Source organism: Heliangelus exortis, chromosome 15 (genome assembly GCF_036169615.1).
Source record: "Heliangelus exortis chromosome 15, bHelExo1.hap1, whole genome shotgun sequence".
NCBI classification, from domain to species: Eukaryota; Metazoa; Chordata; class Aves; order Apodiformes; family Trochilidae; genus Heliangelus; species Heliangelus exortis.
In genome coordinates this window covers 12,275,560-12,291,183 of record NC_092436.1, presented here as the reverse complement: position 1 = coordinate 12,291,183, position 15,624 = coordinate 12,275,560, and the positions used below count along the sequence as shown (strand labels likewise).

The window sequence follows — 15,624 nt, the reverse complement described above, 5'->3', positions numbered from 1 at the left end:
ATCTACACAGTACCAAATGGCATTTGGTTCTCAAACATAACTGTGTGTGTGTGTGCTACTCATTTAATTTATTTCTAAAACAAATCTCAGTCCTGATGATTGCAGGATAAACAAAGCTGACTGGCAGTTTCCAGAGCCCAGAATTTCTACACAAATGTAACACTTTGAGCGTAAAACAGAGTGAAAACTGGTTTAGAACATGGTACTTGAGCCCTTATGTGGGTTTGTCACCCACCAGGACTGCTGACTTGTCACAGCTGCACAGCCACTTATAGAAGGGGCTGACAAATTGGCCATTCTTGCATATGGCTGACAAGAAACAAGAGCTGCTTATAGCAGTGAAAGCTGAAGGAGACACTCTCTAGGGTAAAGGATAATCTCCGTGTGGAAGATACTGAAGATGCAGCACAACAGGAAGAATACAAGAGATGGGTTACAAAAGCCTGTATTTTGTGTACCCAAACCTCTGAAAACCCTCTGAAAACCTCTAGAAATGAAAAGCCCTGTGTCTGCCTCATGGACCCCGAGGCAGTGAGGGTTACCTCAGTGCATCTGGTAGGTATTCAGAGCAATAGACATAGCCCTGCACCCATGCCAGCACAACTGGAGTCACTGTTCTGCCATCATCTCATCCCCAGGACAAGGAAGCACCGTGCATGGGAGCTGTTCCTCTCTGAGCTCATACACTGCTGCCCTCCGGTTCTCTGAACAGAGGCACTATTGAGACAGCAGTCACCATCCTTCTGTAACTAAAACCTCTGGCAAACAGAGTAACAGCTATAATTCTACTTCCTCTTGGAGATCTAAACTAGAAGGTTCCAGCCTACTTCAGACTACTAAGACAATTTTTCCACCTACTCCATGGCCTGCCATGTGCAGTCCTACATGCCCTCTTCCAGCCAGGTGGGAGGCTGGATGCTGGGATGAAAAACAGGTATGAGCACAAGAGCCCAGCACAGCCACTCAGCTGAACAAGCAGTTGTCCAGAGTCAACATTGCTAATGCTGAACCACCAAGAAGGCTTTGCATCTTGCATACCTCACACACTCTTCTACTCTGTACCTCAGGAAACACAACAGAGCATTTTGTTCATGTTGGATTTGCTGTGGTTAGGTACCTAGATGCCCACTGGCAAGATTTGTCTCCTGCTGACATAGGAGAATGAAGCAACTCATTTGTACTAAAAATATAAGTAATAAGCCCAATAAAACACATTGACCAGCATGAAAAACAAAGGAAAAAGCACTTTGGAGTAGTGGTCCACATTGCTGGGGTTCTGAATTGTGAAATAACCAATAATCCTGTGTATTCTATTTCTAAAAACACATTTGATTTTCTCACGAGTTTTCATGGTCAAGCCACTGTAGTTAAGATTATTGCTGGAAATATCAATGCTTGAAAGGCTGAGTTTCTGCTTATAGCTGGCAATGGAGCTGCTGAGGATGTTAGTGATGTTGACTTCTTCCATTTCTTTAGCAAGTTCATTTGCAGGGCCCTAGGGAACAAGACAGTACAGTTAGTTTTAGGGTTTGGCTTCTGCAGAGGGAGAGTGCTTTAATCAATAAGGAAACCAAAAGGATAATAAAAGAACACAGCTTCAAATGTGTTAGTCAAAACTCCTGATATTCAAATGTGCCTTTCAGCTGCTGTCTGTTTTTAAGGCTACCTGAAGTCCCACAAATGCCTGTGTTTCCACCCATGTATTTATAGAGGTATTTTGGAGATCTATTATAGAGATCTTGGAGCAAGTCTTGCTCTATATCACTCAGCAACCCAACATTCATCTCCTGCAAGACATCCATCTCTTTACTTAGCAGCAAGGTGGGAAACCCCTTTTTTCTCTGACAGGATTTGAAACTGTGATGACCACTGGATTATAATCATACTTGACTATTTAATTTCTCCCACTAAATAAGCAGTTTGAGCAATTCACTCAATTCACTTTCTCTCTCAACCCCCCAAGAACACTGTGGGACTGAAAATTGGAGCCGTCTTCTGGAAAGAGAGGAAAAAGGGTTCAGCTTTCCTCTGGTAGAGGATACAACCTGCCAGATCAGTGTCCTTAATCAGTGTCCTTAACAGAATTACTCCACAGAAGAGTGAAGAGCTGTGTTTTACCAACTTTTCTTTGGCTGTTATTTGAAATGAAAAAAGTTGCTTCATGGACTCCCATGAGCTCAGCTCAGGGCTTTAGACCCAGTTCTAGTACCAAAGTGCCTTCTTGAATGTGATTCTGCACAGCTAAGGTTGCCACTCCTTCAGCTGATGTGCAGAAGTCTTTGTCAGAGACCTAGAGGTCTAGTGCCCTTCAAGGTTTGTTGCACTGAAAAATTCAGATTTAGTGGCAATTAGGAGAAGCAATTGTTACTGTATTCATAACAGGAACACCATTTGTCTTCCTCAGTTAATGGAGTCCTGATTGTTGATCCAAGATAATGAGGTTTATAAAGGGAAATCAGGTCTTACCTCTTGTGGTGCTTTAGCTGCACACTTTTGCGATGAGCTGTAGTGAGCTACTGCATATTCCACAAGGGCACCAAAGATGAAGCTGAAGCAGATGCCAAGGTAAACATCAATGGCTTTAATAAAACAGTTGGTTTTTGAAAGTGAGCTTCGGGAGCCAATCATCAGAGTTGTCATGGAAAGCACAGTTGTGACTCCTTGGAAAGCAGAAAGACCTCTTATGGACACTTAGGAAAAAGACTTGGCCTGTCCTCCTGCACTTGCTGTCACTGTTGCTAGCTAGGTAGAGCACACAATTACTTAGCAAATCCAAATCATCCATCAACTGAAATGCTTTTGTAGCACTAGCTACCAGCTTCACACAATCTGTCCCTGCCTTTGACAGCTTGGCTCCAGAAGGCACTTGGCTCTTCTTTTTCTTGCTTTCAGTAAAAAAATCTTCTCCCATGCCCCCTGATCTCTTCCAGAGCACATCCCACAGGACATCTGCTCTTTGCTCTGCTGTGAATGTGCTGGGAGCCTTGGCCACACACAGCTCCATAGATGGGCAAATGCAGCAGCCACAGCAAATCTTCTGCACTTGGTACTGCTAACCCAGCTCTGCCACAAGTAAAAGCAGAATGTGAGCAGGTTATTTATCACTGAGCAGAGCGCCCTGGAAAACTACAATCTAAGCAACCCTCAGCAGTTCCCCTGCCTGCTTAAATCTCCTTTAACCAGGCAGTGCCTCACCAATGCAGGTTCTTGCAGGCACTGAATCCAGTGTGATCCAAAAAGAAACCCAGGACAACATGACAAGCAGTGTGGAGGGCACGTAGGTCTCCAAAATGAAGTAAAGGACATTTCTTCTCAGCTCAAACTGCAGTATCAGCCGTGGGTAACTGCCTGTTCCCAAAGGGAAGAAACAAAGTGATCGTTTTACTCCCCAGGGCCCTTGAACTGAGATTGGGACAGCCCAGGACCAGGCCTTCCACTGTGGTACATCAGCAGAGCTGCACTGGAACTGGAGGATTTGGATTTCTTACACAAGCTTGACTTCTTGCCTCAGGTCTTACTGAGCTAATATTTCCTAGATGAGAGGGCACACACACAGAGCACTGCTGGACATGGGCTTCCAAACTTAATCCACAGTGGAAACATTTTATACTAGTGTCTTAACTTAGAGTAGAGAGAAGGGATGATGCTTTCCCGTGGTTTCTTGGCACAGTACATTATTTCCAATAGCTGCTTTGAAGAGGAATTACCAAGTTACCTGATGGCTAAGAAATAAAAGATTTTTCTCTCAATTTAAGCAGGTCCTGGCTCACATTCCAAAGCCTCCAAATACCATCATGGGGAATTAGACTCCCTATATTCATTAACAATTTGTTATCCTAGGTAACTGTTTCTTTTTGTGCTCAAAAAACCTCAGTCAATTTTTAAAAATCAATTTACCATAATACTAACGTAAGGGTTCTGGGGCTGGATTGCTACTATTTTCAGGAGATATTTCTGCTGTTTAAACAATAGTTCCATTTGAGACAGAAACAAAACCCAAGTTGTTTGTGAGCTGTGTATGCTACAGTAAACAAGAAAACATTGTTATTTTTAAAACTTGGTAATTCTAAGGAAATTTCGCACCCTTTCATAGTGTCTGTGATTGGAGAGAGGACACTCATGATGAAAAAGACACTGAATTCTGATATGCAAAGGGATCTTATTCCATCATAACATGATAGAATTCTAATTTTCAAACAAAAGTATATTTTAAAAGCTAATTTTACTCCCATTCACTGTAAACACAGCTCTCCATAGTATTTATACTCTTCACACTTGGAAGGAAGGGAGAGGTACGGATGGAGAAGGAGAGAAATGGAGAGAATTAAAAAACAACTAAAAGTTCATTAAATGACTTGAGCATAAACTCTCTCTTCTCTTTATTCTGATTTGCTAAAGATTTTGCTGGTTCACCCTTAGGTGAAAATGTACTATCCCACATAAGGGAAGGGAGGTGGTAGGGAAAATACTGGAGAGCTTTTCTTGCTTTTCACTTTCACTGATTTACCTGTTTCCTGCTGTGACTTTGAGACCAGGGTGTAGTATCGTTCCACTGTGTACTGAGAGAGCCTCAACTTTTCTATGCCATGGACAGAGTCATTTCCTCTCAGCCACGTGAAGATGACATCATTTTCATCATATCCCCCTAAGGAAAACATCAAGACCCAAATTAATGTGGATTAGACAGTAAAAGCCCAGCTATTGCTCTGCCCTGTCTCCTTCATGGAAACATAAGCACTATCTGGGCATTGCAGATTGGAAAAAGACCCTTTTAGCTGTGTCAGACTAGGGGTTGGCTAATAGTTGGCTACCTCTTTTGTTGCAGTAGTTTCTGTCAGCTAGTTCAGATTTCAATGGGAGCACGTCAGCTGTGAATGATGCCCAACATACAGGGCTGCTGAGAACATATTGCAATCATTTACATGGGGTATTGCTATCTCAAACTGTTTTAGCATTAAAAATACCAGAAAAGGCATTTTCAGCAGCTGAGACTGCTCTGCAGTTATGAACCAGGCTCTTCTGATTTTATAGGCATTGTCCCAAAAACTATCCTTCTGTCCCCAAAGGCTGAGGTTACTGAGGACACAAAAATGCGTCCAGCATTTAGGGAACACTGAATTCCTGCCTCAAAGTGGTGGGACAGATGAGATCAACAATTCAAGCAGTTATCAGTAAACTCCATGTATGCTGAGTAACTGCCTTCAGAAATGTAAATGAAAGCTTAATGTGACCTCAGTGTAATGAGGGATAAAGCTTGATCTGAGTCACCAACCTGCCATTCACTCAAAAAATGTCACTTAATTTAGGAAACAAGCCCATCAATCTCACTAATTTGATTATTTTATTAAGTGCCCTTCTTTGAGAAAATGGGTAGGAACACTTTGATTCTGATAGTAACCTGTTCATCCTGACAGAAGGAGTAAGCTGCAGTTGCAGTTCTATTTTATCAAACTGTATTTTCTTACTAGACAAAAATTACCAGAGCTTGAGTGTGATGAACTCCTAAATTAGTTGTCCAGGGTATGAATCCCTGAGGAGAGTCCTGAGCATGTGATTTTTAAAAGTTTCTAAGCAGTTTTATAAATTGTGGTTAGTCAGGAAAATTTTATAATAAATGATAGATTATTGTTAATTTGTCTGGCCTCTATTTAAATAGCGTCATTTCTGGGCACTTATTCTAATGAAATCTCCAGTGGGCAATGTGCATGTAATTTCATTGGAATTACACAGCAACTGTGCATGATGTAGGAAACAATCACTTTGAAAACAGGCCCAAACAAGCCATGCTTTAGCAGAAGAGGCCAATCATTATTATTCCAGGAGCTATTCTTTGTAATGAAGTTAACCATGTTGAACTAATGTGATTTTAATGTGAAAATGATATGTGCTTCATAACCCTAGAAGTTAAAATCTGTTTGGGTTTTTTTTTCAGTATTAAGTTTTAGCTGTTCCTCTTTTGTGATGGGAAGTGGGACATGGTTGTTTGCTTGTGGAGCTTCACATGTACAGAACAGCAGCACTACTCTTGGTGAGCTACTGTGTAAAAGCCCTATAGTGCCCTAAATTTTCAAGGAGTCTCTCCCAGCAAGCTTTGCCATGGATGAACCTTTAACTTAATTGAGAGCAGAAATCACTGATTATTCCTTTTTATGAGATTTCTAAGGCTGAGACTGTGTTGGGATGAGACATATGAAATTTACAAAAACAGGTTTTTGTCTCAAATGTTATACTTACAGCTTTCCAGCTGCAGTCTGCATGTTTGTGTGTCCATGGGATATTTTGACAGGTCCATGTTACAGGCAACAGTAGTAGTGATTCTGCAGGAAGAGAAAGAACTCCAAAAGTTGCAATAAAAGCATGCAATAAAATACCTCATTTTTCATAGCTGAGGCACAGTAACTGCTGTTACATTCTCTGACTTGCTGTGATATGGAAGGTAGATGAGATAATTTATATCAGCTTTACTTTGCAATTCAGGTAGCTGGGGTACAGTTACTTTGAGCAGAGGAGAGAGAACACTGAGTGTCTTACACAGTTACAGTGCACATTTCTGCAGTGCATGTACAAATATGCTTTATGCTAAAAAAGCAGAAATTATAGCTACATGGCACTGGATAAGCAAAGAGTTTCCCACTATCTGTTAAACCTTTACTGTTACAATGTCCTCCCCTTCATTCTTCCCTCACCTTGGTCTGACCCAACTTTTCCTGAGTAACACCTAAAATTGTAACTTTCGAAGCAGGCACTGTGCTCAGGACACGGCATGGCTCATGATGGGAATCCTGATCCTTGACTGGGCTCTCCAGGTGTTTGGGACAGGGGGATATGGATCAGAAGACTAAGGTAACATCTGGCTTGTTGACTCTAAACTCATTACCCAGGACAGTTGGTATCTGCTCCTGTCCAGCATGATTCTTGCAATCTATTCTGAACCACTGTCACCAGCAAAGACAAAGGTTGATCTACCTTAAGGCATACAAGATAGTGCCATTAGAGAACAATCGTATGAGGCGGTTCCCCACAGTGACTTCATGCAGAAAGGACCTTTTTGACTCCACAATGTATGTATCTGGGACCCAGAGCAATTCCACGAGGCGAGCATCCAATGTGAAGCTCTTGTTGCCGTGAAAAACCAACCGGGGGTCAGTCCAGCGCTGCCGCAAATATATGGTGGCTGTGTAATCCTGGGAAAGGGATGAAATCCTGTGAGGATATGTGTCCAACACTCCTGTACAGCACAGCTCTGAGTCTGCCATGTGCCACAAGAAGCAGAGCTCATAACCTATCAAAGCTCAGCTTCACATACATACAGAAAATCTGTTAGATTTCCATCACAGTTTTAATTACTGCGTTACATTTCTCATATACTTACACCCTCAGGTGTAGTGTTTGAGGACTAAGGTTTACTCTCATAATACTTTTAAAATGAGCAATTACTCTAATTGATATTTTTGTTTCCGTTTTGTATGTAAAAGAACAGGAACTGCATGCTGCAAGTCACTGACATTAAAAATCAGTCATCATCTAGAATGGAAAACTATACACGTACTATAAATGTGATCATGAAAGAGACCTCAGCACTTTGGAAAAAAGAAGGTAAGGAAATCCAGCCTGTCATTTTATCAGGGTCTTAAAAAAACCCAAGCCAGTGGAAAAAAATGAAAACTTGTCACATCTTTTTTCATAGGAGTTTTGAATCTAAGGATGCTAGGTTTAACTTGAGTTTGGCCTGCCAGAATCCACTTGCAGTGGCTGGAGTATTTGGACTTGTTTAATTTGCTGTAATTTATTTACTGTATCCAAGTAACCTTTAGTTTTGGTGAACTTGAAAGAAGAATTTTCAGCAACAGCGTATATTTGAATTTTTTCTGGGGGAGAGGGGCGGATGATCAGCCCTTTAGCCTCAATGTTGCAGCTTGAAACCTCATTTCTCTTCCTTGAGAAGAAACCCTGCTCTGTCTTCAGTCAGTGCCAGCACCTCAAACACAGGCCACTCCTGCGCTACACAGAGGGCTCCTACAGTTAAGAAAGGTAGGGGGTAGAAAATGCCACACAGGATTGATCTTTTTTCTATTTCAAAGGGGCCTAGGTTTCCTGGAGGTGCTGAGTTTCTGACCAGTAGGACCTTTGGAGCCATCTCTATTTACAAGCCCACATTACTATGGCGTTTACACAGTCTGCAGTCATAAATATGAGTCCTCTACTCATCACACCTCTGAAAGTGGTCACCAGGCACAGAAAAAGCAGCTTAAACAGAGCTCCTGTGCTGAATGCAGAGGGATTTATGACCAACCTCTCAGGCAAGTCCTACTCTTATCTCTTGTAAAATAAAAAATCTTTCACTTACCATGTCACTCTCAGATATACTAGAAATACTTGCAATGTCCAGACTCATTGCAATTTGAACAGGTTGTCCTGTGGAGGGAAACAAAATCATAGCAGAGAGAAGGGAAGAGTGAAAGGCACAGTAAAACTGCTCCGGATGCTGTGCAGTGTGGGCAGTGCTCACAGCATCCTGTACCCACCTGCAGAAGCCCAAAGGGTTATACACAGTTTGAGAACATTAGGCTCACAAATGACATCATGATCCAAAATAAAGGTATCTCACTGTTAGGGAGCTGAAGTTCTGTATTTGGTGATGGTAACAGAGACCAAATCCGCACCAGCACTGAAGATGAGCAGTTTAGAGAGGCAGCATTTTGGTGGCATTTGCTGCCAGACAGCCGAGACAGTTTCTCTCGTTGCCCAGTCCACAACTCCTGCCCAGCGGCAAGAGTAGAACGGTAGACTTTGTCCAAGGCATTTCGCCTACACAGCTTTCAGAGAACTCTCCACAGACAGACAGCAATCAGCATCCCTTCTTCTCAAACAGGAAAAGCAAGGAGGCACAGAAATTCTGTTCTGTTTACAAGAAAATTCTCCGCATTTCAAGTCCTGAATCCTGGCAGTCTGTTTTCTAACAGTAACTCTTGGAATCCACCACAAGAGGGCAGCTCCTCCCCAGGAAATGTCGCGGATGGGGCTGAGGAGGGCTCACCGTGTCCTGCCGCAAAGCAGCAGTCTCGGGAGTGCATGAGCAGAAAGACAAAAACTTTTCCTTAGCTCCTGCCTGGTTTGATTGATACCCGGGATGATTTGGGGGCTCTGAGCAGGGTTTGGTGCTGCCCTGTCTGACTTGGTGACAGCACAACAACCCCTGTCCTTTTGGGACTTGCTAAGATTCCTTTTCATCATCTCAATCACATTTAGGCAAGTGTAAGGTACAGTTTCTAAATCTTCTTAACAGATGGTTTTGGTCTTCTGGCTTATTTGTTTTAAACGGTTCCAAAAAGTGTTTCATTTCCAAAAGATGTGTATTTTTAAAGGTAGTTGTCCTTCACATCTTTCATTATGTTTTTAGATATTTAGCCCACTAAAATTAATGACCAAAGGTAGAGCTGTGAGGACCCAGGGTCTCTGTGGGGGGTCACGCCCAAGTCCTGAACCATTTTGTTAACATTTATAGCTCTGATAGGCATAGGGTGGTGTAGATGCTCTTAATCTCTGTTATGTAGTTCAGAAGCATCTATTCACTGATGTAACAGGATCTAGAGAAGCTTTCCTATTCTTGCCAAGGATAAGACATTCTAGGCATAACAAGCTGGTAAATTCTCTGTTGTCCCAGGACTTTCTTACCATGCTCAGAAAAAGACAAAGCTGCCAGCAGCAGAAGGTCAGCCTGCAGGAAATACAATATGGAAACTTCCAAGTCCTGGTGAAAGCTGCTGGGGAATTTTTCTATTGAGCATAGTTTCATTAATTTTCTGGCAGAAAAGCAAAACTGAACAAAATAAAAGCTTTCACAGCTGTTTTTTAAACTTCGATCAATATTTTTCAGGTGCTGAATGTCATTCTGAGAAACCCTTTCCTCTGTGTCATTCCAGCACTCACCTGGAGTGAGACCTGACACCCAAACTGAACAATAGCATCAGGTAAGGTCCTAAATACCTAAGAGTCCTTCAGGTGCTCCCTACTCTCTAGTGTCTCTCAAGGGTTTAAAGCAGGTTTAGTTTGTGGGTCACTGTGAAACAAAAGCATGTGTCAAAACCAGTATTTCTAGCAAGGAGAATGGCTTTACTCTTCTGTAGCCTCAGTCTACTAAATAGATAGATACATGTGAGAGAAACAAAGCAGAAAATCACAAAAGTCAGATTCTAAACAAAAGCATGTACTATTAGAGCAGGATGTAGTTACTCTGTCAGGTCTTTCATGGAGGTATTGAAGTTCATAAACTCCCTGTTCTTAACTTCTCAAATGGACACATTCTCATGCCCCACACCTTCATGTATAACCTATTAAAGCCAGCAGTGGATACACAGAAATTAGGGCAGCCTTGGCTCTTAGACCTTTTAAAAAGAACACAACCTTTTAAATTGGGGCATCCAAAACAAAGCTTAAAGTATGCTCTCCCCTCTCCACAAGACTGACAGGCTGTTCTTCAGTCAAATGCATGAAGCCAACATACCACCAAAGTAGGGCCTGAGGTATTTGTTGTATCCCATGGTGAGGTTCTCAAATCCAGGGAGGGATGTTGCCATGCTGCCCTGCAAGTCGGGGACGTGACCTAGAGAGCAACTCCTGGTGACAGAAGTACATCCTGTTAAGTGTGGCTGGGCACATCTGGTGTGCAGCTGCATTTCCAGCAAACAAACTGCATAAAATGCGTATTAAAATTATTAGATACTTGAAATCATAATCACTTGCTCACATTGCTTATACTGGCTGCTTATAACTAGCACCTTGAAGAGGCGGGAAGATGACAAATTACTTCAGCTGATAGTGACATGTTTGCACACATGGTAGCTTAAGGAGGGCCTCAGACTATCCTTAAAATGTCCCAGAAAAATCAAGGATGGTCTATGTTTCACAGCTGCTACCAATAACCCACCAAGCTCCCCCTTCCAACTCCTTCTCTTATAGTCTTTTTATACAGACACTCATTGCTTTTTTCTTCCTGCTTATGACAGCGTAAGACAAATCTTGCTGATCTACAGTTCCTCCTCCCTCATCACTACCTTCCATCCTCATACATTAGTGTCAGGCAGCATCCCTATAGCTACCATCAGCAGTAAAACCACTGAGTACACACAGAGGGGAAAGGTAAAGCACTGAGCACTTCACAGACACCACCCCCATCTGCTCTGCACACAGAGGGGTCAACCATCTGTACCATCCTGTACACAGGTAGAGTCAGGGTAAGGTAAGGTAGGTCAAGTCATGTAGAGGTAAGGACATGACATGGTGGTCATGTGTTCACTTGATGAAAATGTGAACGAGTGAATCATTAACAGATTGTTACTGCTGTGTGAAGGGTTGAAGGAGGTGCAGTATCTCTCTCTCCCCAGGCTCTCAGAACCTGAGAGAACATGTTCAGAACACCCAGCAATGCAACTTAATCAAAGCTCTGATTAATTTTTTTTCCTTTTTAAACTGGGTTACTAGTCCTTGGAGCTTTGCTGCACCTTTTAGGCTGAAAAGGACCCTATAGCACCCAGTCAGTGCACAGCATTAACCACTCAAGGGATGATAAAAACACAGCTGGGAGTCCTGTGGGGGGTATCTCCAGGAAGAACTGAGATCCATTCTGGTGTTGAACAGGGAATAAGGGGTTTTACTGTTTATGAATGTGCTGTGTTTTGGGGTCTATGCAGGTTGCTCTAATCTGTGCCACATCCCAGCAGCAGTAAGGGTGGATAACTGAATTGTTAATTTCTTTCTGACCCACAAAATACTTATATGAAACATAATTCAGACATTTCCTGTAAAATAAAATAAACACTGCTTACCTTTGAGTTGGAAGGAAAAGATATACACCAAGGAAGCAAAAATATTGGCAGAACATCTCCGGTGATAATTTCTGTATTTTCTTCACTTGTCTGTGAAGCAGAAAAGAAAGGCAAATCTGTGTGATATAAGAAAAACTATTTTAAGGGAACAGAAAAAAGAAACCCTGCAGTCAGGGCCCCTCAGTGTGTGATGTTGAACACTCCTTGATCTTTTTTTTTTTTTACAAGTTTTTGTTGTTGTTCAGCACCATACTCTCTTAACACTTCCCATATTAAAGACACTAATGGCAACCCAGGTCTTCAGGTCAAGAACAGAGTCATCAAATTTTAGCTGCCCCTTGTTTTTAGATAGGGCTGTCTTCTTTGAGCATGGGATGGCAATTAGCTGATGTTAAGAATGGTAACAGATTTAATAAACAGAAAGATGTTTAGGCATTTCCTACAGGCAGTCAGACTCTGAAGCCAAGTATGATCCTGCTCACCCACTATGACAGATTTAGCATCTTTTAGCCCAGGGCTCCACTAATCAGCTCCATAGAAATACCACAGCTCCATGCTCCATTAATTTGTACCTGGGATAAACCCCTGCTACTAATAGTAATGTTGTCAAGTTGTTCAGCATGCAGTGCAGGATGAAATCATTCAACTGTAAATGAGTTTCGTTGACTTTACTGGGAGTGGAACCAAATCTTGGCTTCTGGCCTGAGACTCCCATGGGCTCATGCTGGCCTTGGAGCAGGTATCAGCATGGGCAACTCTTCACTGTGTGCACCTTGCTTCCTGCTGGAACTGTTGCATCAATTGCACACCTTTTTTTCAACATATAGGTGGTGCTTAGCCACACACCTCATGTGTGATGCCACAACAACCTGATGCAGGATGGGCTGCTGGGTACAACATGGCCACAGCTGCCCAGGGGAGATCATTATTCAGACATTATTAGTTTGAGAGGGAGACACAAAAATGCTCTGCCTGCTCCACCACACAATTGGAAGTTCACCCTGTGTGTCAACTCTCCTGCAGATACTGGCTAGAAAACATAATTCTTGGATGGATACAAGTCTTTGTCATATTGCTACAAATTGGGAATGACTGTGAAAACCTTTAGCTCTTTTCCCCTGGGCACCACTGAGAACAAGATCTCAGCTTCAGATTCAACCCCTTTCCCATTCTGCATGGCAGTTAGGGCCTCAACTTGGCTGTAATACAATAATCCAAATATCAGGAATTTTGTGCTTGGGTTAGCTTCTTCCTGTGGTAGCTCACTCCCAGCCAGAGGACACTCTACCTTCTCAGCTAGTTGTACAGATCTGGTGCTGTGCCATGGGACCAGGAGGGCTCCAGGCAAGAATATCTTTGCCCATATAGAGCCAATAAAAACATATTGGAACACCCCAAATGCAGGGCATCCCATTGGAAAAAGAATGTTTTTCATAATAAAATGTGCTTTAATATCTGTCCAATATCTGAATTCTTAACAAGGCTTTGCACTTCTAGCCCTTTTTCTGAACATGGTGTTCAGATGTTACAAGATGTTATTGACTGGTGCTCACTATAATGTCACCATGCCGGGCTAGAGAGAGAATCATCTACCCACTCACAGCACTGTTAGACCACAGTTTTGGTTGGAAAGAAGGGTTGGTCCAGGTAGCTTAAAGAATTTCTTATAGGAAGAAAAAGATTCTATTTTTAGAATATTTTTATGTGAGCTTTCATCAGAAATTGCCATCCTCATTAGCACAGAAAATTTCTGTTCTGGTTGGAACTGAACGTTTTTGTGTCCTGTTGGGTTCTCTGTTTCAGAAAGTCTGAATTCTACCAATTTGGGTAATAATTTGACCAAGTCCAGAAGGTCATTATTGGTCCAGCTTTGACTGGAAGATCAAAAACTGCCTTTCCAAGCATATGCTGTGGGAGCCCAGGCCCCAGCAAGGCACGTGCTGGCTGTTGTGGGCTGGCTGCTTAGTGACAGACTGCTGCTTTGTTCTGCTTTTTGTTTCTATCTCTTGGCTTAAGTGGTTGTCTGGAATCATGGGCAGTGACTTCAGTGACAGGTGACTTCATAATACCTGTAGAAATACTTCAAGAACTTGTGTGAACTGCTGCTGTTGGTAAAAAGTAGATTCCTTCCATCTATGTCACTGTCATTACATCACATGAAAAATTACCTCTCAGTTCCAGGAACAGCAGCCACTGCCCAGGGGACTCGCTGAGGCTGGAGCACAGACCCACACCAGCTCAGGCACCCTCGCAGGGTTTCACCAGATAGCTGACCCTCAGTCCCCATCCAAGGGCTGGTTCCCACGGTGGGCAACAGGGAGCAGCACCTGCACCCACAGGACACTGACAACCACCCAGAGAAAGCCCCAAGCTGCAGATGACAAGGCAACACCAGGTAACTTCAAAATACAGAGCTCTCTCCTGATTCCTGTGCTCTAGTACTGTGAGGGGAACACACATTTATACACACAGACTTTGTAGACAGCCCTACTTCCAGTGTGAGAGAGAGGGGAACCAGGCCTATTAACTGTATAGCACCCCATAAATTGCAGACGCAATTCCTGTCTTGTTTTTGCAACAAAAGTCAGAAGCAACTCCAAGATACAAGAAGAATTCACTTAAAATTAGATTCAGTCTTTATGTCAAAACCATGCTCATGCAATGCACTTGTGTTCTCAAGATGTAAATTCATCCTCCCAGTGACTTGTGGGAAGTGGCAGCTTATGCTCACACTTGCCCACCCAACATGGAACACAGGTCTGCCTGTAGCTAGCAAGCCTGACTTCTTCAAATACAGAAAGTCTTATATCAAAATTAAGGTTTCTGAGATACACTTACATGAAATAAAATCTTCCTTCAATATGCCAAGTCTGACTTCTGATTGGTCAATCAATTTACTCTGTTTTGGCAAATGCAATTTACATTAAATGTATAAAGAATTACAATTACAGCAATCTGGCATGCTCCAGGCAGCTCTTTTCCCCCTGCACTAGACACCTTACCTCCAGCTCTGTCTGCTGATCATCAGTCTCCCCTGTCTGCAGATCCTGGAGCTCACAGCCTCTGCTCAGTCACGCCAGGCAATTCCTGCAGGTTTCATTCAGCCTGCCCCTCACTGCCGGCAGGGATCCGGGGCTGGCTGCAGCAGGTTCATCCTCCCTCCCTTCCCAGGCAGGCAGCTCACCAGCCCCAGCTTCTCTCTATGATTTTGCTCTCCACTCCCCAGCCCCGTGTAGTTGTAACCCTATAGAGATCGTCCCTCCCACCCCAGCTCGCTGAGCTGCTCCACTGTGTGTGTGCAGGTATTTTATGTGAGACATAATTACTCTTGTTCCTATCAGCTGAGACAAACATGGACGAGATTAACTCTTTAAGTCCCTCACAGGGCATGGAAAGATGCATGCACCTTGAGTACCTTCCAAACTGTACATGTAAAGAGGAGGAGGATGACTGTAGGTACTTGTGACATTAATGGTAAATAAAGATGGTTTAGTGAGCAGCTGTACTGAGTGCTCTGCTCAGTTCTCTGTGTGCTAGAGAAGGCAATAGGAAATGAAAGGTAAGTATTTTGTAAAGATTCTCCTGTGAGCAGAGTTTGGTAAGAATGAATGTCATTTAGATAGAAAAGAATTTGCAGGGACAAGGGAATACTTACAGAAAATACGAACATTGTTTCTGATTATGCTCAGATTGTATCAAAGGGCATGGTAAGTACACCAAAAGGCTCCAGCAGACACACAGCCGCGAAGTCCAGAGTGAACATGCAGAATTTTTTCTTACAAGCTTCCTGCTAACAGTG

The 15,624-nt window shown here is 42.8% G+C and overlaps 1 protein-coding gene across 2 annotated transcripts; it reads right to left on the bottom strand.

The window, feature by feature from the left end:
• Nucleotides 1-491: 491 nt before the first annotated feature.
• On the bottom strand, nt 492-15,038 carry GABRP (gamma-aminobutyric acid type A receptor subunit pi). 2 transcript variants are annotated; one of them, XM_071758944.1, is made up of 10 exons: nt 14,828-15,038; nt 11,826-11,915; nt 10,505-10,617; nt 8,348-8,415; nt 6,967-7,184; nt 6,235-6,317; nt 4,508-4,645; nt 3,196-3,348; nt 2,467-2,660; nt 492-1,495 (listed from the first exon to the last, which is right to left on the bottom strand). In XM_071758944.1, the coding sequence occupies exons 1-10, from the start codon at nt 14,848-14,850 to the stop codon at nt 1,181-1,183; spliced, it is 1,395 nt and encodes a 464-aa protein (XP_071615045.1). In that variant the 5' UTR covers nt 14,851-15,038; the 3' UTR covers nt 492-1,180. The 2 variants fall into 2 exon arrangements, with proteins under 2 accessions (XP_071615045.1, XP_071615046.1); XM_071758945.1 differs by lacking the exon at nt 14,828-15,038 and having other exon boundaries at nt 10,505-10,690; nt 11,826-11,914.
• Nucleotides 15,039-15,624: the final 586 nt, after the last annotated feature.